The sequence below is a fragment of the Lissotriton vulgaris genome, chromosome 5 (assembly GCF_964263255.1).
Source record: "Lissotriton vulgaris chromosome 5, aLisVul1.2, whole genome shotgun sequence".
Classification (NCBI taxonomy): Eukaryota; Metazoa; Chordata; class Amphibia; order Caudata; family Salamandridae; genus Lissotriton; species Lissotriton vulgaris.
Window position 1 is genome coordinate 985594776 of NC_141693.1, and position 25300 is coordinate 985620075.

Sequence of the window (25300 nt, forward strand, 5' to 3'; positions counted from 1 at the left end):
AGAAGAGCTGACTGAATGAGCATTTGAATAATAACATTCCATATAGCAACAAGAACAGTGATTACATATACAAGGTTCTACACAATACATTCTACGATTACATGTACAATGTTCCTACACACTATTCCATAAAGTAATATGCCATTACTACAGGACCCCAATCCCCTGTCTGCCAGCTGGTGCCACAGTGTCTTCAGTGAGACCCTGTGGCAACCACCATCCCATATCAACTCGTGCACTAGGATGTCCAGCAGCTGAAAACAGGCCACCGGCACCCACACCGGAAGGTTAACTAAGTAATAGAGCAACCAGGGGAGCATTATCATTCTGGTAAATCCCACCCTAGCTATGATAGGGAGCCGGAGTGATTTCCAGCACGCCACATTGCCCTTGAGCGATCTCAGCATCCCCCCAGATTACAGTACTGCAAGTCCTCCAATTTATGGAAAATCTGAATTCCTGAGTATCGGAAAGTCGTAGGCTCCCTAAGGAGTTCAGGCAGAAGATGTCCTTACCTGTCCACTTTAGGGAATATGGAGAATGCTCAGGACTTGGCCAAGTTAACTCAAAGTCCCAATAGCATGCCAAAGTCCCACAGCTGTTGCAACATGTGGGGAACACTCTCCACACCATTTGACACGTATAGTAACAGGACATCGGCATACAACAGGATGTGTTCCCGCCCCTCTATGATGAAGGTCTCCGAGGTCTAGCGACAGTATCACCACCCATCTGTTGGTGTCATTCAGGGCAGTGCATCACACTGAAGAGATGTCTAAGATTAAGGATAGCATTGCAAGGGGGAATGAAGCAATGTTGATCGCTGTGAATCAGGCGGTGCATATGACAAAGAAGGCAAGTTGCAAGTACCTTGCTCAGTATTTAAAAGTCATGTTAGGCATAGAAGGTGGTCAGAATGCCAACAGGGGAACCCCAGACGTCTTGGACTTTGGAAGTGGGATTACCAGAGCATCTCTCGTGGTGGCTGGGAGCTCGCCCTGCTCTAGTGCGTGTGCGAAAAGCTCCACAAGCTTGGGGGCCAGAGTGGCTGTGAACATTAAGTAAAACTCCAGCAGAAGCCTGTCATCGCTAGCGTTTTTGCCCCTTGCCATATCCTGGATTGCCATCCTTATTTCCTGAGACGTGATCGGTGCTCCTAACCCCTTCGCCTCCCCAGCAGTAATAGTGGGAAGCCGAAGTTTGTCCCAGAAAGTATCAACTACTATTCCTGGGTCCTCTGCTGTCAGGCTATGTAGAGCGATATAGTAATATTGAAAGACTGAGTTAATGTCATATTGGGAATGTAAGGTGTCCCATGCGCGAACCGTAGTTGTGTGATTGGCATCCCGAGGCACTCTGGTTGAGCAAGCCATGCCAATAGTGGTCCTGCCCTCCCTTCAGCGTTGTGTGCCCTTTCAGTGTATGCCTTGTAATTATGGCAATGCAGGTGCTCCAAGAGCACACTGTATAGTTCTTTCACTTCCAAGACGCGGTTTCCTCCCAGCCTGACTTCTAACCAGTGGATGGTCCCATCAGGGGTCAGTAATTCAGCATCCAGAGCCTTTTGGATACCCACTGTCTGTCCAATACACTCTACAAGGCAATTGGTCGCTGTGCTGGCGTAGTGGTTATATAAGGGCCAGATAGTGTCACTGAGCCTGCTCCGGAGTGGTACATCCTCCAGTGAGTCAGGCCGGAGCCTCCACGTTGGAGTTGCCGGATGAGGTACCCCCAGCTGGAGCATAGGTATAACGTATTGCATGCATTAGGTGTTCAATGTGCGACAGGAAGGAGATCACCTGTTTAGAGTATAAGAACTTGTCTAGCCTCACATGTAGTTTATAAAGGCTGGAGTAGAATGAATAATCTGATTCAAACCTGTGCTATGCCCAGCAAACATCCTCCAGGTCCCAGGCAGACATCCATTCCCAGATCCCCAGTGCAGTCTTCTGAGCTTGCGTGCCTGCCACGGGAAATGTCAGAGTCTAACTCTGTCAGCTACCCAGTTGTAATTTCCTCCCAGGATCACCTCCCTTCATAAAGCATGGCTCTTTTGGAAGGACACTAGTCCCAGAAAAGGGATCTGGTGCTGATTTGGGGCATATTGGCACCCCAAGGCCAGCTGCATCCCATTCAATTTCTCCTCTACCAGTGCATAGCGCCCTTCGTTATGTATTCTGGTTCAAGTGGCCTCGAAGGGTAAACATGCTGACACAAATTAGGACTCCACGCGCAATGCTGAGTATATTATGGCATATAGCTCCCCCGTCTATCAGCGACTAAGCCTCCCCACCTCAGGTTTTAGTGATGTGCGTCTCTTGTAGGAAAGCAATGTGCTCTTCCTTACGCTTTAGAAACATATGAACCTTGTGATGCTTCGCTCCTGACCCCATTCCTCAATAGTTCCAAGTCATCGTTTTTAAATGTTCCTGGGAAGCTCCATCTCCCTCTTACCTATCCTTGGTTACCCGGCATGCCCCTCCCAGCCTCCTTGACCAGGGTTTGTGTGCCCACCATCACTTTTGCAAACTGAAACTCATTATTATTATAATTGCATTTATTGAGCGCGCAGCTACCCGGAGGTTTCCCGGCGCTAAAGCAAACAGAAGATCCTCAACTCCCACGAGCAGCCCAGCAACAGCTGGCCACCCAAACATAGGCATGGTGAATTAAGAGTAAACTATGATATCTCTAGCTCCTAGTGAAAGAGAGCAACCGTGTAGGGGTAGGCTAAAGGATAACAAAAGCACATGCTTGTCCATGCCAGCCCTCGGGTACTTCTGGCCCATCTAGCTGAGCATCCCAGCACTCCCCGAAGGCCCTGAGCTCCCCCACCCTACAGTGTCGCTGCAGCCTCACCCCATCTCTGTAGCTAGAGATGGAGGACACCATGCATACCATGTCAGTGATACGTGCACATTTCCATTGTGGGTAAAGGAGGCCCATCAACCATTCCAGCCAACCCTCCCGCAGAGGCTCAGTATTTCAGCATCACAAAAATACATCTTCCAACTTCATATTAACTCTTCCGGTGTCTTGGGAGTTACTTTAGGCATAAAGTCTTTACTGAGGGAAGTTTCACCAGAGTCCATATCTCTCTCCTTCTGGGACCCCTTCATGCACCATTCATCTCCAGAGTTTGGGAGGCTGCTCTGGTTAAGCTCGGCCACAGCCAGTACGGCCTCCTCTTTATCGCGATTAGCTTGAGCACGGGATGGCCTGGCCACTAGCCCTGACCTAGAGCTCTTTCAGTGTCTCCTCTTGTACTGGGGTTGGGGTTGTGGTGTCCACTGCCTGACCCCAGGATCCCTTCCTTCTACTTGCATTCTCCCAAGCCAGTTCCAAGTCTCAGCAGGTTCCGTCTGGAAGGTGGTGGTGCCGTCTAGTATGATTTTCAGGCGCGCTGGAAACATGACTATTATATGGCAGCATTTCCCAGCTCTTTTGATGGCAAGTAAGGAGGGTCTCCTCATCTCTACATCTGCGGTAAAGTCCAGGAACAGTGTCACAACACCGCCCTCTAGCCTGAAAGGACTTGTGGCCCTTGTTCTCTGCAATAGGATGTCTCTAATGAAGGAGTTTGGCAACCAAAGGCCGAGGTTTTCACCCCAGTGCCAGCCCCCCCCCTGCACTCTGTGTGCCAGCTCAGCACAAAGAAGGGGGTGAGCAGTCAAGGTGCTGTCTCCTTTCTCACCAATTTCTCCATGTAAGTGATCATATCCCCACCTACTGCCCCTTCTAGAAGTCTCACAATGCAGACATTGCTGCCACAGTTTCGGCCCTCTGTATCTTCTGAGCGTCTTTTCAGCATGGTCACGCATTCTATAAGGTCTTTTATTTGGGCACTCAAGGTGCGTTGCGTCGGTTCCACTTCTTCAATGGCCAGATTCGCATCATGGACTTTACTAAGTAAATTTTGTTGGTCAGTGTGGAGTAGTCCCAGGTCTACAGACACTGTCTCAATCTGTTGCAGAAGCAATATTTTGCCAAACTGTGCCTGAGCTGCTCCAGTCCCACTACCCAACGGCAGGGGCCTTCATGTAGCTAAAAACTCTGGACTACTCCCCGCTGGGTCAAGCCATGTCAGGCGCTGATGTGCACCTCGTGCCCTCCTCGGGCCTGCACTGTGGGTCCACCCATCGCCCTGTGGGGAGGTAGATGCCGCCAGTCAAGAAGTCTCTAGGAAGCCAGGGCCACCAAGTCCTCACATTCTCCTGCTGTTGTGGGCTCCCCATAGCGCTGCTGCCAAAATCATGCTCTATGGCCACCAGGCCCCATCGAAGCCGCTCCTCGCCACCATGCTCAGTGCCAGCCCCCCATGATACATCTAGGGGGCCCACGGGTCCTCACAGCGTCACCAACAGTTCGCCTGTCTCGGCCTTCACATACCACCCAAGCGGCCATGGCGCTTCCCTCTGCACCACTGCCACACAGGGTTTCTTCTCCCGGGCCTTGCCACCAGGTGCCATATCCAATCCTCCATCTCAGGCGAATCCTCAGGCCCATGGCAGCCGTCCAGCACTCCACAGAGCCCCTTACAGCACCAAGAGTGTCCGATAGTGCCCCAAACAGGAGTCAAAACAGATATTTGAGGCCAGCGCAGAGGTAGGGGATTTTAATGCCATTATGTTGGACACCCATGCCACACCCCCAATCTCATCTCAACCTCTCGTTGGCAGACAAAGTGATCATATTGTCCAGTAAAGTTTGATTCTGTGACGTTTACATGGAAGACCCTTTTCCTTGACCATGGAGGTATGGAGTCCAGATGAAGGCACCATGTTCATTTTGATGGCAGGAATGATTCTAGATATGAGAAAGATTTAGTCTTCCAAACCAAAAAGACTACCATTAGCACATAAACTCTACTTCAGGTCCACAAAGAGCATGCAAAGGTTTCAACAGATATGGTGACGGGAGTCCAACGTAAATAAAACCCAATACTACCCTGAGCTTTGTAAATATAGTTGAGCATAATGCTAAGAGCATCTCCCTAGCTATTTAGAGATGCATTATTCATCATTAACTCTGAAGACGTTTGCTGCATGGGATAGTATTGATCACATCTCCTATATATATGTGTCCTGTGGGTTTGAATGGTGCTTGAAAACATCACACTCTACTACTAGTAGAGTGGTAAAAGATCTTAGAAACCTGTGCATTGTTGTCTTCAATGTACTTTTCTGTATAATTGCTATCTTCATTTGTATACATTTTGTGCCTTAGAAATTTGATCTTAAAACCATTGCAAGGTTCCCGTCGAATGCATGCAGTTATCCAGTTCCTTTCCTTGTCTGTTTAGTATGCTGAACCCCGGTCTGTCTGACCAAGTGCTGTCATCAGTAGAAAACAATCTGGAATTGTATCCATTCGATTATCAGGGTGCCAGAATCATCACCGGACAGGAGGAGGGAGCTTACGGCTGGATCACCATCAATTACCTACTTGGCAAGTTTGTACAGGTAGGGTACCCAGCAAAGATTTATTGCTTTTATGCACAGTGAGATGAAGCAGGTGTTCCTCTTGATCACTGTTGGAGTTGCATGTTTGCAGAAGATGAGATACAGGCCTCCTTTAGCACAATTTGCTTGGTCCCTGTCAAAGATTCATCACCTCAGTGGGACTTGAATAACATTATTGCTAGTTACATATGTTTCTTCTGATGCATAGTTCTAATAGTTCAATTTGTTCTTAATATTTTGTGTGCACACTAATTAATATATAATGAAACTAATGTTTCTTCCTCTGGGCAGCCTTATGAAGAAAATAGACAATGAAATAAGATAGCCCTACAGTTACATTCTTTTCTAAGCGAAAGTAGTTTCAAAGTTCCACATTGATCAAGTAGTAATTTTTCCTGTCTTCTTTCCGAGATCGCACAGAAGTACTCTTTGGAGTTCTTGCATAGTCTTCATTAGGAAATATTTCAGTTTGCCCAAACCAGCCAGATCACACACTGGTCACATATTTCTACCCTTTTGTGTGTTACCATGGAAGACAGGTTTATGAAAGTGGGTGACCCAATATACCCTTGCAAGCTTGGGCTAAGATATAGTAAATGCAAATTGCTTGCAAGGGTTTTGGTGTGTACAGTTTTTTAAAAAAGCAATAAAGATTCCTTTGGCGTGGCTCAGTCTCATGAGAGTGATTCAACCTGAGCCACGCCGAAGGAATCTTTTACAAAAGTTTGCACTGGGACAGCGGACAATACTACTCTACAACACCTTAGTGCAATACGAATTTGAACAAAGCAGACAGGAACGGTTTACATAAAAGTAATAGATGTACCATACCATACATACAAACGAAGCTGTCCATTAGGAGACTCAGGGGGTCTAACTTTATTAAAGATTGAAAGTCCTGAGGATGGCCTTGAGGATTAATCAACAATAAGGCCGAAACGTCGACACATCAGTCCACATCTCTTCTTCTTTTTATGTTTGATTAAGTTCTATACAACTTTATCTTTGGTTACAGTGACCTAGTTTCGTTGTGTGATAACTTAAAAAAGAGTGGACTACAACGCAAGTGGATTCAAAAGAACAATTTATATATGTCTTGTCCACTTGTACATTGCTGATTATTCTTTATTGCTTTTTAAAAAAAGCTGTACCCCATGAAATGAAATTTGATATATAAAACTTTTTTCATAAAACTACTTCCCGTGTAGCATTTTCTATAGTGAGTTGTTACTACTTTGTCAAGGCAATGAGTGTGGAATTAGATAAAAAACAGGTTCTTTAATTAACTTAAGTTGATCTCAAAATCACTGCCAGTCAAGCTTGATCAATTTCCTGTTTCTAAATCATTTTTAATTTATTACACACCAAAAAAAACCCTTGCAAGCAATTTGCATTTACTATACCATGGAAGACAGGCGTCCACGACCTCTTTTGCCTTTGTATATCTTACTGTGGGACTTCCTTGCCTTTGCTCAGTAATATACCCTTTTCATACAGCATTAAAATACAGGGCAATAAAGCTAAGGCTTTGAAAAGTGTTTGGCAAATGAGGAATCGTGAATGAATCAGTAAAAGGAGGTTGTGGTAAAAGAGAAAGGCCTGCTGAGAATTTTAGACTGTCAGCACCTTCAAAGCTAGAGGTGAATGTGAATATGAAAACCATAAAATCCACTATACTTTTCACTCCTCTTAAATGTGCCCTGTTAAAATTCTTTCTTGTAGTTACTTTAATAGAAGTTGTAGTGTTCATCCTGAAAACATAACGTACACCTAAATATAGAACCCCTAAAATATTTGGGGCCTGGTTTAGAGTTCAGCAGATGGGTACTCTGTCACCAGCATGATGGCTATACATCCACATTACTACAAGTTCATTATATCTTAATGCACCCCCACCCACTTTATTATAAGTGCATTGTATCCTAATGCACTTTTAACTCGCTGGACGTCTAATGTCTGTAATGTTTGTGATGGAGTACCTTATGCGTATATGAAGAGTTAAGTCTCAATCCTGTCACTGTACTGCTTTGTGCATCTCTGTATGGTTTCCCTACTGCAGGCAGTATCGCCATAACACTATACAAGCTCTTCTTTCGCAGGACCTTGAGAAGGCAGATCATTTCCGCACCCTCCCACCCACACAGGGCCTCACAAGGCTACTCTGTGAGCAGAACCTTAGCAGCTTTCAGGCCTTATATATTCACTTGTATTTGCAGTCACTCATGCTCAAGGCCGACCTGATCACCTCCTCGTATCTTCCTGGCCAGAAATGCATTGTTGTGCTTCGCCAGGCATTCAGACTGTCGCTCACTGAGGGATCTGCATTGCAGGACACCGCCTGGGTTCACTCTGTCTGTACCTCATTCACTTGCCTGATAGGGAAGTCTGCTCTTCAGTGTATGTAAGTGTAGGTTCTTTAGTCTCATAAAACATATTTCTACTTCTAACTATAACGTGTTCTTGCGTTCTACTTTACAGGATGTCAGTTGGCTCAGTTTTTTGCCAGGTTCAAAAAGGTCAGAAACATTTGGTGCACTTGACCTTGGAGGGGCCTCCACGCAAATCACCTTTGTACCAGAGGACGCCATCGAATCACCCGACAACTCGTTGCACTTCCGTCTGTACGGCAAAACCTACAATGTGTACACGCACAGCTTCCTATGCTATGGAAAGGACCAAGCTCTTCAACAACTGTTCGCAAGCAACATAAAGGCAAGTGAAACTGGTCTGTGGCCTCTTGGATGAGTTCAGGAATTATGTGAAATTTGAGGATTGCCCCTGTCCTGCTTGGGAAGGACGGCGATGTACAAGATGATCACGTTGCCGAAATTAGTTTGTGCTGCAAAATACCCCATATAGGGTGCCACAGACTTTCTTACAGCAATTGGAAAGTGAGGTGAGGCTCCTGTTGTGGAATGGCAAGCAGGGCTAGACTGGCCTTAGCGGGCACCGGACGTTTTCCCGATGGGCAGAAGGGTGGGAGGTGGTTTCGGACTGGTGAGGGCCTTTTATGGTGCAGGGGAGCAGTTTTGCATCAGTGCTGCAATATCGGCCCTCTGTACCCAAAGCAACCGCAGTGTTTCCCACACAGATATCCCCCCCCTCTCCGCCCTTTTGCGGCCGGTCAGACTTAATTGCCAGGGCCGGTTTGCATTCCCAGTCCGGCTCTGATGGCAAGGCACCCTGCATAGCTGTGGCAAAATTAATGAGGGGGGATATATGACGGGGGAGATAGCCCTACTGAATATCCAGACGTACTATTTGGTAGTGCAGCTGGTGGTTTCTAATGACTAGGTCTATGCACTGCTTGCAGTACCTGTGTTGGGGGTCGACAGACACGTGATGGACAGTAGGGGATACCTAGCAGCTCTCTATAGACACCAACAGTGGAGCTAGCCCCCAGAGCTCACATACACTGTTGCCAGGGTCTGGGTGCAGAAACTGCCTAGGGCCACACTCCTGAGGGAGGTGGGCAGATTTGAAGACCTTAGTCTATGGGATTTGATCATTTTATCCATGCTGGGTTATGTCTCGGATGCACGAGGACTGAAGTCTCTGGAGCCCCTTCGGCAGGAGTATAGCTTGGTGAAAACGTAGGTGTTCTGTTAACTGAAAATGACCCGCCTTGATTGGCCACATCACTCGTGATGACACGGTCAAAGACTCCTCACCCCTGGAAAAAAAGAGTACTGGAGGAATCATTGATTAAGAAAGCATTCTCCCTAATGTCCAATTCCCCGGAGAGAATGACCAAGCTTAGGACTGACTGGTAAAGAGACATCGACTCATTTGAAGATGGGAAATGGGAGGGTGATATCGATATGGGTTAGTTTCCATCTGGTGCAGCTGCATTTGCTGCACAAGGCATACTATGCCATAGTGGTCCCTATAAAACTGGAAGGACGGACTCCAGCGGGTGCCGCAGGGGATGCGTGGCGGTGGAGGATTTCCTGCACACGGTGCGGTCTTGTGAGAGAATACAGCCCTACCGGGTAGCGTTGGACAGGGCCTCTATAGTGAGAAATGTTGAAAATATTGTTAAGATGCTGATACCCAGTGTGTGTGTGGGGGGTGGCAAGGTTCCTCCACTGGACACCAAACTGCTGATTATGGTGGGACTGGCAGTGGCTAAGAGGAACATTGCCAGAAGTTGGGGGGCGTGTGAGGCAACATACTTTCAAGCCTGGGCAGAGGGCATGGATTGGTGTATGATAACAGAGAAACCGGTATATGCAGGACGGGGATGCCCCAAATAATGGGAGAAGGTATGAAACCCATGACTGAGGGATAGGGACATGGATGTGTCGACCAGTCCCGGACCCAGGGCCGGACTGGCCATACCACACGGGTGGGGGCCCGTTGTAGGCCCCTGGGGGCTGTTTTTGTTACAGGGCCGGTTTTTGCAAAATCTGCCCTGTACCAAAATCGTCCGAAAACCGGCCCGGCAAAGAGCTCGGCGGCACCTCCAAACCCTCCCCCCCCACCCCACGCCCGGGGGAGGGGGGGCCAGCCAAGCACTTTGCCAGGGCCGGTTGTGGTTCCCAGTCCGGCCCTGCCCGGACCTGAGGGGAGTATGCGGAGGGTCTTTCCGGATGGAGGCGGGTTGGACGTGCGGGTGAAGGAATTGAGCTTTGATTCCCATTGATGAGGGCCATTTCTATTATTGCAAAGGTGGGGGAAATAGTGACTGTCGAGGTTTGTTTGTTTACATGGTGCAAACTCAATTATAAAAAAGAAAAACGTGCAACAGGTTTGTGGCCTCCGAATTTCGTGCTGTTATTTCAGAGTTGTTGAAGACGGACAGTTGTATTGTATATTCAAACCACTCCTAAAATCATGTAAACAGTAGCCTATGGTTGTATTTTAATTTGTATGACTTCAGCATGAGGTGCGTCTTTATTCTATTGAGGAAGTCTCTCTGAACATAGTACCAGGTGAGAATAAAACGCGCATCATGCGCATCACCCATCATTCTTGTATAAGGTGATGTGGCGATGCCTTTGGGTATCTGTTTTGAAGGCTTCTTGAATGGGTGTTTTCTCCTTTGTGTACCTCGTGATTGTGACTGACATTGCTAAATATGGACCCTAGGAGGATTTGTGCTGGAACTATTGCTCTGCTTAAATTCAACCCTCCCCCCGCGCCTTGAGACCCTTACGGGAAAGTTGTTGCGCTCAACAAACAACCAATGGATGGATTGATGGAGTTATAATAAACCTCTAGAATCATTTACAAGTGAAGGCTACATATTATTCTGCTCAGGCACACTTTGTGTAACAAGTCAAGTAAATGCTAAAATTTGCAAGCCCTTTTGGTATTCGACACTCGTTTTATTTAAAAGCGCCCTGTGCCCAAACCTCGCTATGTGCATCCGGGGATGGTCGCAGGGTCTGGCCTTCGAACCACTGTGGGTGGCCACCCTCCGCTGACCAGGCCTTTAGCCCCGTTTTCCACAGTGCTCACTGTGCATGGTATTTCTAGGTATAGTTGCAGTGTGATCTTTTTTGTACTGTTTTAAGTTTCTTTAGGATTTGCTAAAAAAACTCCAATGATATTATTATTTTTTATTAATGTGTGCATCGCCCCCAAAAATGTACTGATTTGCGTCCCCAATGTGCAAAAATTGTATGCAGTACTTCTGGGTGTCTGCTGCAGCAGTACTAATCTTAGAATCCCTAATAAAAAAAATTAAGGTCCGAATTGTACGTAAAACCTAGGCATTAATCACATTGATTGAATGTCCTACAGTTTATTATCAATCAGACATTAAGTGATTTGAGACCTAATATTTTCAACTTTTCTATGTTGTCATTTTACTTTCAGCCAGCAGATACTATTATCCAGGACCCCTGCTTCAACGTAGGATATACGAGGAATGTCAATGTGACTGGCCTTTACAAAAATCATTGTACAGCTGCGTATAGGAAATCCTTAAATGGCACGAATGTCCAGATCACGGGAACAGGAAAACATGATCAGTGTCTGCAGAATGTTCTGGAAATCTTCAACAGATCACAGTGCGCGTACTCAAGATGCTCCTTCAATGGTGTCTTCCAGCCACAGCTTCAGGGAGATTTTGGGGTGAGGCCATTTGTTTGTTAGAGCGCGCTTAACCATTTAAATAACTGAGAAGGTTAATTTTGTTCCCTAGGTATTATGTAAATTATTTCCTGCAAGTTAACATCTGACAGAGGTCAGAGGCTATTGGACAGAGTTGTCATATCATCAACATATGTGATAACATGTACCTGTTAACATAAGCAGGGAAGTGAAGTGTTTTGTTGAAGACTCATCCTTGTACTGAAAAGGGGGAGGGGCAATATTGTTTAGGAAGACATGTTTTGCTGAAATTATTTTTGGGTTGTGAATATGTACTCTGTATGGGTGTGGGAGGGGGGGGGTCATAGAGAGAAGCTGTTCAAGTAGAAGAGTCCAGGCTATTTTAAGGTGCAGAATCTGGAGGACGGACATGGCGGCTCCTGCATTCTTTTGTCAGCAAGCAAAAAGTTGCAATTAGCGATATCTGCAAAGTTATTGTAGTACTCTGCTGTCTGATGCCGCATTGAAATGTAATACTAGCTAGTAAGTAACAGAAGTAGGTGGACGTACTGGAGACCTAACAGGTCTTCTTTAGTTCGCTGAGTGTGCGAGTGTACAAGCCATCCAGAACCTGTGATTACCCTCTGGTAACTTGGCACAGAATAGTCAGGCTTATCTAAAGAGACAATGTGTAAAGTATTTGTGCAACCCACACAGTAACACAATGAATACACCACAAAAAGACTCCACACAAGTTTACAAAAATAGATTATTATATTCTGAACAAAAAACACCCAGAACAACAAAACTCCAATGTATAGAAGTTGAGATGTTGAATTCTGAAGGAATAATGCAGTAAAGCACTTATAAGCAAGTACCACTAAAAAGTTTACTTTAGTTTGCGCTGGACCAGGGCAGTGTCAAAGTTCGGGCTGACCACGATAGAGTGCTGGCCAGCTACAGGACCCGCACAGGCTCCAGTGAAGATAATGCCTTTCCTGGTTGCAACCACAACATACGTTGATCTTCTCAATGCAGTGAAGGCGATACGTCAGTTCTGAAGATGGGTGCCGGAATCAAGAGGCGTCGAGTGATGCACCGGATTCTGCCACACAGTTGAGGGAATGCTTCTATCTCACCAAGCTGCAGCGGCGGCGATACGCTGTCCGATGGGTCGCTCTCTGGAAGCTAAGCGCTGGTTCCGATGCCTTGAGACGATTTTACTTCCGTAACCGTGTTGATGCGTCCGGTCTGTTACACACACACACAGAAGAATGCTTCTAAATCCATGTTGCAAATATCTGGCCCACTTCCAGTGAGCCAGATACAGGTGCAGGGGTAGAGACTTTGATATTCCAGAGTCTCAAGCAACAAGAGGCAAGACAACAAGCCCTTGGAATGAAGGCAGAGTCCACCTCTCCTTCAGCACAGTCAGAGAGCAGCAGGGAAAGAAACAGAAAAGCAAAGCAGGCCTTCGAGATCAGCAGTTTGGTTGAGTTGTTTGAGCAGCACATCAGTTCTTCTGACATAGCTTCAGTTACAAATCCAATAGTGTCCGATTTTAGGGGATCAGAGACTCCGTTCCTATACCCAAAAGTCCCTGTGATGTGGGGGGTGACTTCAAAGTAGTTCTCCGAAGTGCACAGGTATAATTTTCAACTCAATCCTGTCTGCTAGGCTGTCTGTGGGGGGCATGGCAAGGGTAATCAGTCCTTTGTGTGGTGTCAGGACACTGCCTATTCAAGTGAAGTGTTAACCCCTCCCTTCCATACTGCCCAGGCAAGGCCATCAGAATGCAGATGTATGTAGATGGGTACTCAGATACACTTATGCTTTCTGTGTTGTGGCTGTCTAGAGGGAATGCACTAAGTGTAGCAGTCACCCAACCCAGGTGTGTATTGGAGACCGGTTGTCTGGCACACAGGGCAGTAAGTGCAGAGAAATGTCCACTTTCTAAAAGTGGGATTTCTAAAACAGTAAGGGTAAATCCAACTTCACCAGTAAGGAGGATTTATCATTACCATTCCAAATATATCAAACATAAAAAAGCTACTCCTCTCCGATCAAGAATTACAGTGTAAAAGTGTATTATGGAATTTCCAAAGCTGGCCTATGAGAGGAGTAGGCGTCACTGTGGTGAAAATGAAAGAGGCGGTTTGTCACTACCAGGACATGCAAAACATAAAGGTTCATGTCCAACATTTTACTTAAATAGCACCCTGCCCTTAAGGTTACTTGGGGCCTACCTTAGGGGTGACTTATATGTAATAAAAGGGGAGTTTCAAGGCTTGGCAAGTAGTTTTAAATGCCAATTTGAATTAGCAGTGAACTGCACACACAGGTACTGCAATGGCAGGCCTGGGACAGGTTTGAAAGGCTACTTCTGTGGGTGGCACAATCAGTGCTACAGCCCACTAATAGCATTTGAAGTACAGGCCCTGGGTATATGGTATACCACTTTACAAGGGACTTATGATTAGAACGAATATGACAATCAGCAATGTCATCATGTTTAGGGGAGAAGCACTTGCACTTTAGCACTGGTTAGCAGTGGTAAAGTTCTCAGAGTCCTAAGGCAAGGAAAAAGAATCAACAAAAACAGGAGGTTTAATGCAAAAAGTCTAGGGAAAGACCACCCTAAGGATGACCCGTCTAACAATGAATATTTCTATATAAAAAAAAAATAATAAACTGCAGGATCTGTAGATCACACAACTTCCAAAGAGTCGAGTGGTTGGTTTCTGATGATTGCATGACATTGTATCTACTTTGCTAACTTGACCCCCAAATGAATATTGTTCCTGACAAACCTATATGTTGGTTCTGTTTTAATGTTATAATGCACTGGTATATTAGTAAGGGCCTGTTGTTCTTCCAAAATGCAGCATGCCTCAAAGTCAGTGTGTGGAATTACTTTTCTCTTTCAGGCCTTTTCAGCTTTCTTCTTTGTTATGGACTTTTTGAAACTGGCAGACATACAGAACCCAAAATCCCTTGAAGATGCAAAGGAGGCAGTGAGAACATTCTGCTCCAGACCATGGCAAGAGGTATTTAAAACCATCTTAAAACTGTTTAATAACTCATTTGTGAATACCAGATGAATACTTGGGGAGGAGATGTTCTCCACATTTTAATGAAAAAGGTCTGTGCAAATCAGCATGTGCTTTTCATGGGTTTCAGAAATAATCAAAACGGCAAAGAAATATAATGCTGAAGGGTCAGCAATAGCGACTTCGTAGTTATGATTCTGATTCATTTTCCATCGAAAGGGCATTTGTTTTGGTTGCTATTAACTTTGGAGCCATATGATAAATATGTGCAAAATTGTGCACTTGCTTGTGCATCTGGCTATGTTTTTCATAATGCCAAGTTTCTTTCAGATCTATCCAGTATGGGGAAAGTTAAAGGGTGGAGGGCTCTAGAAGACTTTTCCATTTCAGTTCTATTTGGAAATTTTGCTCAGCAAACCCTAGTGAATGGATTTACATTAAACGCGACATGAAAGTAGAACTTCACTCAGAAAGCGTACTGTTTGTTGTTTGCTGAAAATCTGTTGAGTAGTTTTGGAGATATATGCAAATGAAAAAAGGTGTTGGGTGAGCTTGGAATGGTTCATTTTATGTATAGCATAACCGTTGCAAAATATTTTTTTGCTTTGCTTATCACCTTAGTGCCATTTGATGAACATTCATGACATCTGGCAGATGTTAGCAATGCTCATCTTACTTTTAGTCGTTTCAGTGTTGTGCTGCTCCATCAACAGAGATGGAAAAGGTTAAAGGCAGACAAAAATATTCATTTGCTATTAGCTTTGGCTCATTTTGACAAATCCACAGACATGTCTGCAGATATTTACATTTAAATGTTTACTTTTATGTTGCTATTTCAAGTTTTGCACAGACTGCCCAGTTAAAAAGTTAAAAGGGACAAGAAATATAACATCTGACGGAGACGTTTAGCTTCAGGTTCCATACCTTTGAATTATATCCAGACAGTTTTTTCATGAACCGTGCCACGTGTGCTGCTAGGTTGCGTTGTTTGGTTCTGCATGGCTTGATCGGTGTCATCTGCGTCAGAAGTGGCATGGGAGGTGCTTATATAGGTCCTACCCCTGCGTGCTGAAGTCAGTTCTTTCCTTTCTGTGCCAGTCAGAGCAGATCCAGAGAGGGCAACCCCCGGGTATTTTTTGACTGACCTTCTTCGACTTTTTGTCAAAGTCTTTTTTGAGATCTTATCCTGGCGTGGCAGGATGTCATCTAGGAAAGCTGGCTTCAAACCCTGCGGCACCTGTCATTGGCAGATGCCGGTGACATACCTACAGCTTGTTTGCCTCTGATATCTCAAGCGCGATCACAACGCAAAAATCTGTGTCAACTGCCACGCCATGCACTCCAAGGCTTAAGGGAGAGCTCCCTCAATCTTCTTGCCGCTAGACCTGCGATGGTCTCCATCCTGGTCGAGAGGAAGGTCCCGGGATATGTCGCGGAGCCCAAGATCCTCGTCGCACTCAGTCATGTTTGGGTAACTCTCACCATAAGAAGAAGAGTAAGATTTTAGCTCCGAAAGCTCATGTAACTGTAATTACTTCAGGTTGGGGTTTCACCAATATTATCCAGACCTTCTGGTTCTTAGCTGTGCACCATTGTAGCCTTTTTCCTTTGGGAAACCTTGTGACTCAAAACAGGGGCAGTTACAGCATCCCAAACCAGTTTCCTCATTGTTAATGCCTGGAGTTTGAGAGGCTAGCTCTCGTCTTATCTCCATCAGGAGGGTTTACATGCCCTTATATTAGCTTGTACATCTTTGACTAGAACGCTTCATGCAAGCAAGTAGGTTGTTTTTGTCTATTCTGCATGTTCTATTGAGTCTTTACAGGCTCAGGCAGTTCAGATTTTGGAATTCAACATTTCTTTAGTGATTAAATGCCTTCATGTTAGCACAGAGAAGTGCTATATGGCCATTATTGTGGGCAAACTATGTTCTTCCAAGCACTGCCCTCTCTTTAGAATATCTTTTGGGGCGAGGCCTTTAATGGCATACAGAATACCCACCCTCCCGTACAGACCATTTTGTGGTCCTGCATATCTTCATTTCGTTTTGATTTGAGTTTGGATGGATCATCATTTTCAGCCCATGCACCCGAGTCCGTTGAAGTTTCTATCTTGAAGTTTTTTCGTTGGTAGCCATCACTTCTGCAATACGCGCAAGTGAACTTCAGGTTCTTTGTGTCCCTTGACTACGTTTCTTTAGGGAAAGATGATTCTACAGATGAAACCTTTTCTACCAAAGGTGATTTTGGAGTTTCAGGTCTCTCGTCAATTAATTGACAGCTTCCTCTTCCTTTCTTGTAGACAGAAGAGATTAGATCGCTTTAAATTAGATTATTCATAGGTTTCGGAAGTAAGATAATTTAATTTTTATTCATTCAAATCTCAAGAATGGGCTAACTGATTTCCATTGGATGTTCTGCTGGTAAGTCACTGTCTTGAGTTAGACGAGAAGTGCCCCTCCCTTATGCTTCAGGTGTGGAAAATAACGTTGGCACTTTTAGGAGATGAAGTCAATTTGTGATGGTGCTACCTTCCACTCTTTCCATTATTTCACTAAACATTATCGTCAGAAAACGTGAACGTGTTCAATCTCAATTTTGTAGAACAGTCTTGCAGTCCTTCATTTTATAAGAATGCATTTTATTTTCGACCCTCCTCCTTTTATTTTGCTTTGTGAGCAGTTAAACCAATAATTAGCAAAGTAGATATGTCTCACCTTTGTGATCTTTTGGTTACGGCAAGATTTTTGGGCAATATTGTACAGCATCAGCAAAAAGCAAAACCAGTAACATTAAAGACACTGACACGAGGCGTGAATGATTAACTATGCATCATGACGCTACTGGCATATTGTCAAATAAGCATGCACATGTGTGATGGCGTTTGCACTTGCGTGATGACGTATACACTTGCGTGCATCACCACACATTTGTACGCCCGCTTAATGATGTAAGTCTCATTTCATCAAAGCTTTTATTTACCGATCAAAGACGACAGATGCCTCTTGAAGCAGTAAATAAAAAAGTAATTTGCAATTGCTGAAAGTTAATTTCTGCCAGCAGGGCAGCCCAGCAGAAAATAAGGCCAGCCGGCCCGCTAAAAAATAAATATGTAATGGCTCGCAAGATATGTGAACAAAAAGGAGCTGTTGGAAGCAGATGAGGGAAGCAAGGTGGAGTGGGTGGTGGATAAAAAGAAAGCTGGGTCGGTGGATAAGGGAAGAAGAAGGGAACAGCAGCACACAATGGTGAAAGAAAGTGGGGGAAAGGGTGTGGGTATTCTGGGAAACTCAGCACACGAGTGAAAGAGCAATACGAAAGGTGTGCCGAATATTGGAAATAGCAGTCAAAATAGTGTTACAATGCGTCCCAAAAGTGAGGGATATGCTGATTTGGGTTCTGAAAGTGTTCGAGCAAGGTCAAGGAAGACTTCACACATGGAAGCATATTTTATTTATTATCACTATCAATATCCCAGCACTACCCAAAGTCTCGTGCCAGTCTCGTGCCTACCTTAGCTTGCCCATCAACATGAAATACCAGCACTCAAATAGGCCCACAGATGGATCACACCAACATAAACGTACAGCCCAAGGTCGCTCAAGAGAAATGCATCCAAGCTTGAAATCAATGCAACCAATGCTGATGTATGAAAATGATCTCTAGACTCTCACTCACCTCTTCAATTAGTCTAGTCTGTCTCTAGCTGCCAATGCCACTCTCTGCTTCGCCTGAATAAAGCCCTGCCCAGTGCCCGCCGGCGCCCCCAGGCCAGAATTATTTAAAGTAGTCTCCGACACGAGTCACACGACCACGACGAGAGCGTAGCAGTGAGCGCGTAACGCGTCATCACTGCTGCATTCCTCTGCCCGTGACTAGGCGAGGGCTGGCCAAATTCTCCATACTCAGTCTCGTGCCAGTCTTGTGTCGTGCCTACCTTAGATTGCCCATCTACATGAAATACCAGCACTCAAATAGGCCCACAGTACAGATGGATAACAACAACATAAACGTGCACCCGGTACAGTGCAAAGTCCTGCAGCTTAAAAGATGTACCACAGACGTTGCTCCCAGAGGTGTAGAAGCGGTGCATAATTTGTGCTAGAGGTTTCCGGTGCTCAGCACCTGCACTTAAAAGTCAACACCGGCTCTTATGGCAGTCAGACACATGGGGGTGCTGTTTGTTACTTTTGAAATGAGCACAACAACAGTTATTTAATAATGTAATATTAATTACAAATGACAAATACCTGCTGCCTGAGGCATTCCTGTAGCTTTTAGTGGCCTGGAATAGTCTTTGCTACAGACTTTTAGGAGTAAGATGGATAGTGGTAGTGCTGGTACAGTCATTAGCAGCGCTGGCAAGGGTGATGGACAAGGCTGGCTGCTAAGGCCACCTGACTAGGGCCCTGGTACTTCGTTTTTTACATGTTAAGCACTGTGTAGAAGCTTCTCGAGCGAGAGGGACTGGTGGGGCCGTACAGTCATGTCATGCGGGAATATTTAACATTTGCACCTGTAAAGTCGCTCAAGAGCAAGCAATGCATCCGATCCAAGCTTGAAATGCAACCAATGCCATTGCTGATGAACGTAAATGATCTCTAGATGTCTGACTCTCACTCACCTCTTCAGTCGTCTGTCTCTAGCTGCCAATGCCACTCTCTGCCTAATAAAGCACTGCCCAGTGCCCAACGGCGCCCCCAGGCCAGAATTAATTAAACCAACACACGAGTCACACGACCACGACGAGAGCATAGCAGTGAGCGCATAACGCGTCATCACTGCTACGTTCTTCTGCTCGTGACTCGGCGAGGGCTGGCCCAAATCTCCATACAGGGCCGTCATTGGTAGCACTCGTGCAGACCGTGCACGGCACGCTACAACTGATTGACGGCCCTGGCCTGGAGGGCGTCACTTCTCTGAGCGAGGGGGGGGGGGGGTGCCAACAACGGTCGGAGCGAGGCAGGACCAGTGTGTTACTAGCGCGGCGGCGGGACTTAGGTTGTGCGCGCTGCACTATTTTGCACTGCATTGTCTGCCACACTGACTGCCACCACTTCTGTCACTGGGACTGGGCGGCGGGCCACGGGGCGCAGGCGCGGCACTGGAAGCCCGGTGTTGCGGCCGCATTAATCATTTATTTTTGATTTGGGGGACACACTGTGAAATCGGCCGGCCACTGCCCGCTTCCAAATAAATTATAAAGGCTGCCGCAGCCGCAAAACGGGCCTCCAGTGTCGCGCGGTCGCCTCTAGAATGGTGCCGCCAGGTGGACCGCCCCCCCCCCCCCCCCCCCTAGCTACACCGCTGCAGCTCTCTGCTGTCAACATCGGCTTGTGATCCGACACACCTATACCTTGTATCCAGCTGCTGATGAGCCACATTTTACTGTTGATGGAGTATTTAGAGGCAGCAGTAAGGATTGATGAACTAGGCCATTGATGTTAACCGCATCGCTGCTGCGGTGATTTTTGCGCTGTGCGGCATTTTTAAAAATACTGCGTTACATGACGTGGCTGATGACGAGCTGAGCTCGTCATCAGCATCGAAGGGGTTAATATGTGACGTCACGTGGCCCTAGTAGAATAAGGAGAAGTCTACCAGAAAAGATGACCACTTTCCATATTTTATTGATGCTTCTGATTCTCAAATTGATTTAAGAGTTTGCTAGTATACTTATTAATAGCTGATATACCAAAATACAGATCAGAATAACATCAGATTGACAACCTTGGTATTTTCTCATCTGCTCCACACTATGTTCTATTTTCACACTGGCCGTGGCCTCATCGGACAGTTCTCAAGGATGATGTATGTATGTTTTCTTTCTAAGGTAAAGTTGGAGTTCCCAAAGACGAAAGAGAAGTACCTCAGCGAGTACTGCTTCTCAGGAACCTATATCATCTCCCTTCTAGAAATGGGCTACGGGTTCAACTCATCCAGCTGGGACAGCATAAGATTTGTGGGCAAGGTAAACGTGTTCTGGTTATGCATGCACCATTTTTCTGTGAAACATAATGAGAGAAATTTAAGACGTGCCTGGATTTCGGACACTGAAGGCAGTTCTTCTATCTTCTTTGACAGAACCCTCCATTGCTTTGTGCCTAAGTGACAGATGTCAGGTCATCATTAGCCATATGTTGAGAAACACTGGGCTTCATGTTGTCATCTTCTTGAACTCGGCAATGATCCTTTTGTATTCATTTGAACTACACCAGGCAAATGCAATGTTCAACTTGACCGTGTGTGATCGTGGGGGGCAATGAATTTCATATTAGCACCCTCTAGGGAATGCTGAGATTAACGCAGATACTGAATGCTTAGAATGCCGTCAACAACTAACATTGGCCTACACAAACACCATAAGAGCGGGAAGCTGGGACGTAAAACTGACCAGGACCATTCGCTTGTTCCTAATTCTCTCCTCGGTGAGAATATGTGGATGGGTTTTAACAGCCTTATTGCCCATATGGTCGTAAGCAGAAACAGCTGTTATTGGGTGTACATGTTATATTAACTCCATAGGACCGTAATTGTGGATACAACATTGATATCAGACAATATTTTGACAATGATATTCTGCCACCTCACCTTGCTGGGCACAAGCTTGTGGGGCAGTCAGGTGTTCACTACGGTGGGTACCCGGAGGAGAGGGCGATAATGGCTAATTGTAGTATGAGGCATAACAAGCCAACCTTATTTGTGTGTTCTGTTTACTGACAATCTAGTGGCTTGTAGGTATGTTGTCAAAGGATGTGTTTCTCAGTAACAAAATTGCATACGTCTTACTCTTTGAGTAAAAACTGTTCTACTGTCTCTTCACAGATTAGCGACAGTGATGCTGGTTGGACTCTTGGATTTATGCTGAACCTCACCAACATGATTCCAGCAGAGCTTCCCCCTTCACGTCCTCTCTCCCATGAGGGCTATGTGGGGTTGATGGTGGTCTCCTCCCTTGTGCTGCTGGTTGCCCTTCTTGTTCTCTGGCTAAGCTGCTGCAAAGCAAAGTGTCTAGAGAAAGGAATTATATAGCACGATCCCAAAATTATTTTGGAGACTGAAGGGACGTCATTATGCTCTGCCTATGGACCATATTGTACATTGTTACGATGAGCTCAGTGGATGCTCTGCCAGCTCTTGCCTTTTGCCTCAAAGACTTGCTTTGTATGAGGGCATTAAACTTTGACAATTCCACCTGCACTTTCACGAGATGAAAGAACCGACTTAATTTGTTCAAGAATTTGGAGCAGTCTTCTCTTCCTCAATGGGTCACATTAGCAGTTCTTTTTCTTTCTCTGAACCTCTGTTACAAGTAAAGGCTGTGAATTGGTAGCAGTGACCAGTGAAGAACCAGCTTGACTTGTTGACAGTGCGCTCCAAATCTGATCTCAGGTCACATCATGCAATGTGTTTTTAAGTTATCAGCGCTTCCTCAATTCTGCATTATCACTTTGTTTTTGTTGACTTCATATGGAAAAGCCATATCTGCCGCTGTCATTTCTGAGACACCTCAGCACATGTTGAAGGAAATGACCCTGCTCGCTTCCAGCCCCCCAAAAAGATAGCTGCAGTGTAAAAGGTCATTTGGGGGAAAAATTAATGCATTTGAACAGTATGGTGGGTAAGTATCTAAAGCAGGGAGCTGGCAGCACCTTTTCTGCTTGATGTGGCACAGAAGCGTGGCCGCATGGATCTTTTCTAAATTATATTTCTTTTCTGCTTGGTTACTCCTGAGCTGGAGCAACATAAACTACTCTGGCAGCTACGCACTCCCTCCTGAAGTCTGTACCCGACCTGCAAATAACCTGCTTGAATCCTTGCAGAGTTGACTTATGCCTTCAATATACATTCACCAAAATTCTAATTTGGTATTTAGAGTCATAGTTACGACTTTTGTGGGAAACTTCACCTCTGAGATTATCTGCAAATCCATTTTCCCAGTGAAGACTCTTGGTATATCCAAGTAAAAAGCCTCAAATTAGTAAACATGTGAGGGAATTAGTGAAGAAACCCCGATCTTTAATGCTATTCTTCGTTCCACCTTGCAATACCACACCTGTCAATTTCAGTACCCCGTCAAATTTATTTTACCAGGTGCTGCATTTTTTTTGTAATGATGCCCTAAGCATTGTATAATTCCAAATTCAAGAACAAAAGTGCTATTGAGTTAAATTATGGTAACACCTCCTCACATTATAGCACTGTAACTTACAAATATGGACTATACAAAATCACAATTTACATCTGTTTATATTTTTATCAATTGCAATGCCATGTCATGCAGATGAGACCTGCCCAGGGGCCTGTTTTAAAAAGTTGTGTGACTAACAGTGAAAAACTTGCAGGTTTTTTTTTTTAAGAAGTATTTTAATGTTTAATGCAGTTTATTTTAGAACCCAGACACTTTTTCTGCGGGTTTAAGCTATGTTAAGTCTGTTCCAGAAAGGCTTTTATTGCATTTTTTCTGTTAATGACCCAACAGTCTTCCCCCTGCTTGAACTTGAATTGACCAGACACTGTCGCTTAAATTACCATAACGTTTTCAGTGAATCCATTTAGTAGGAGCCATTCATTCCTGTTTTGTTGAAAATTCGTATTTTTGGAAATAAATTTGTATCCGAGATTGAAATTGAATGTTGTCTACATTTCCTGGACACCGATGGGACCATGGAAAATCTGATGGCGGCTTCATGGTTTACCTGAGCTGCCGGCATGTATACAGTTTGATATTCATAAAAATAAATGGGTCCAAAAAGGGCAATTACGTATCCCAAAAAATTTACACTATCCCAATGTAGGGAGAAAAAGCATTGATATATTTATGACGCCGTAGCATGGAAGACAAATAACTTCCATCATTGCACTGAAAATTGTAAAGAGTTTGCTGAGACTTTTCGCTATTATTGTAACACATTCAAAGCTAGCAAGAATACATTTCAATTAAAAAAAAATGGCAACCCCCAAGTATGTGAAGATCTTCCCATAGGAAGAAATGAGTGTGTCAGCCATTATATGTGAATCTTTCTGTGCTCTGTAAATTAAACATGCTTCATACATGTGCTGTTTTAAAATCTGCTTTGTCAAATGTTACAATTGGTCTAGTGTTCCAGAAAGTAGGCGATATATTTATGCCTGTGTCATAGAAATCATTTTTGGAGCCTGGCCTTCGTAGTGCAGTATTGCTCAGTCACATTGAGTTGCTAATCTTTTACATGTCACACATTTTCTGCGTAGACCACGTTTTGTAGGGGTTACATTGGTCTTTGGATACGATTGCAGCAGCAAGCATTAATTTTATTTAAAAGTTTTAAACTTTTCTAAGGGTAAACCGTCACGTATTGCGACATTGTTCTGGTAGTGAAAATGTCCTGTTTTGTAAAGATCTTCCAAAGCCTGAAATGTTGGAAGTCAATATTTGAAATCGCAGGATGGAAGCACACCTTCTAGGGCAGGTTGGAATAGAGGCAAAAGTACATAGAGTACTTCAGGGTCAGGTCTTGCTTTAAAGTTTTAATAGAGTGACCATGGTTTCCCAGAGGCAGTTATCTTCTGCTGGCTGGGCATTTTTGCTGGATGCATGATTTCAATATTGACATCCAATCCGGATGCCAACTCCTTGTTCTTCACAACAGGAACGATGCTGTGTTTAAAACCACACTATTTAGATGTTATTGACTTCTTTCCTCTGATTTTTTTCAAACTTAAAAACATTCAGACTGGTCTTGGGCCACCATGCAGAATAACTGGACTGAAAATTAAAGTTAAGAGCTATGTGTTGAGGCACTAGACGGGTTGGGAAATGCGCAGAAAAACATAGGAATCCAACGACTGCGTCGTTAAGGTACATACGATTCAGTGCAGTATTTAAACATGCAAATTCTTGAATATAATGCTTTTTTAGGTCGAGCTATTTATAGCTCTGAACTATTGTAGTCAAAACAAACTCTTTGACCAAGAGGATTCCAAGCCGGATTCCTCCCAATGCATGTTGTCTACTGAACCGTGACGCTTCGCCAGGCGCATGCTTGGCCTCACTCACACCCCATGCTGGTTCCCTCCCACGCGCCTGCTCCCCTGCTCCCCCGCCTCCCACCCCATCCGCCTCGCACACCACATCAAAGGCTGCTGCTCCCCGCCCAACCACCCTCCCCCACAGCAATGCCGAGAGCTTGTTTCTCTTTTCACTCGTGTGACCGATTGTTTCATTTTCTACGCATGAACTATGAACAGCTATTCACACAGCATAGACTGGCTTCCCAGTGGCCACACTTCCTCTGCTGTTTGCTGGCTTGTTCGTTCTCCTCCCCGCTCTCCAGCTCCCCTGGTTCAGTTTGCCTGCTTCTCCTTGCATTTTCGCAGGCTTGATGAAAGATTTGCGTACTTGTCTATTTAATACCCGAGAACTTCCAACTTCCAAGATCTCAGCGCTGCCTACCCCCACCCTACATACACACACCAAGGAATGCTGACCGGATTGACAGTCGTAAATTGAAATTATGGCGGAGCCGAGTCACAAGTTATCTAAGTTCCATTGTGCGCTATTTTGTTTCTTGGTTGCCTCAGCTTGGGCATCAGAAAAGCACACACTTCATGGATGCTGTGCTTCATGTTTCGGTTGGTATTTGCATTGTTGGTTTAATTATTGTTTTACTTTAGAGGCTGTGCACCTTTAATCGACGTGCCCACTTTCATTTTCACTATAGCGTCCTGTTTCCTGCTTGAGGCAGCCTGCTCACCCTGTGCTGTCTCT

At 45.0% G+C, this 25300-nt stretch overlaps 1 protein-coding gene across 2 annotated transcripts in view; it reads left to right on the forward strand.

The window, feature by feature from the left end:
* ENTPD1 (ectonucleoside triphosphate diphosphohydrolase 1) overlaps positions 1–23606 on the forward strand; it is a 346298-nt gene extending 322692 nt beyond the window's left edge. Inside the window, exons 5-10 of one of the 2 annotated variants that reach the window (XM_086922582.1) lie at positions 5303–5462; positions 7941–8178; positions 11290–11543; positions 14429–14548; positions 20384–20521; positions 21376–23606. In XM_086922582.1, coding sequence (XP_086778708.1) covers positions 5303–5462; positions 7941–8178; positions 11290–11543; positions 14429–14548; positions 20384–20521; positions 21376–21582 — 1117 coding nt within the window. In that variant the 3' untranslated portion in view covers positions 21583–23606. Of the gene's footprint in view, positions 1–5302; positions 5463–7940; positions 8179–11285; positions 11544–14428; positions 14549–20383; positions 20522–21375 lie in introns of both variants that reach the window. The other variant, XM_086922583.1, reaches the window with a different exon arrangement.
* The last annotated feature ends 1694 nt before the right edge of the window (positions 23607–25300 follow it).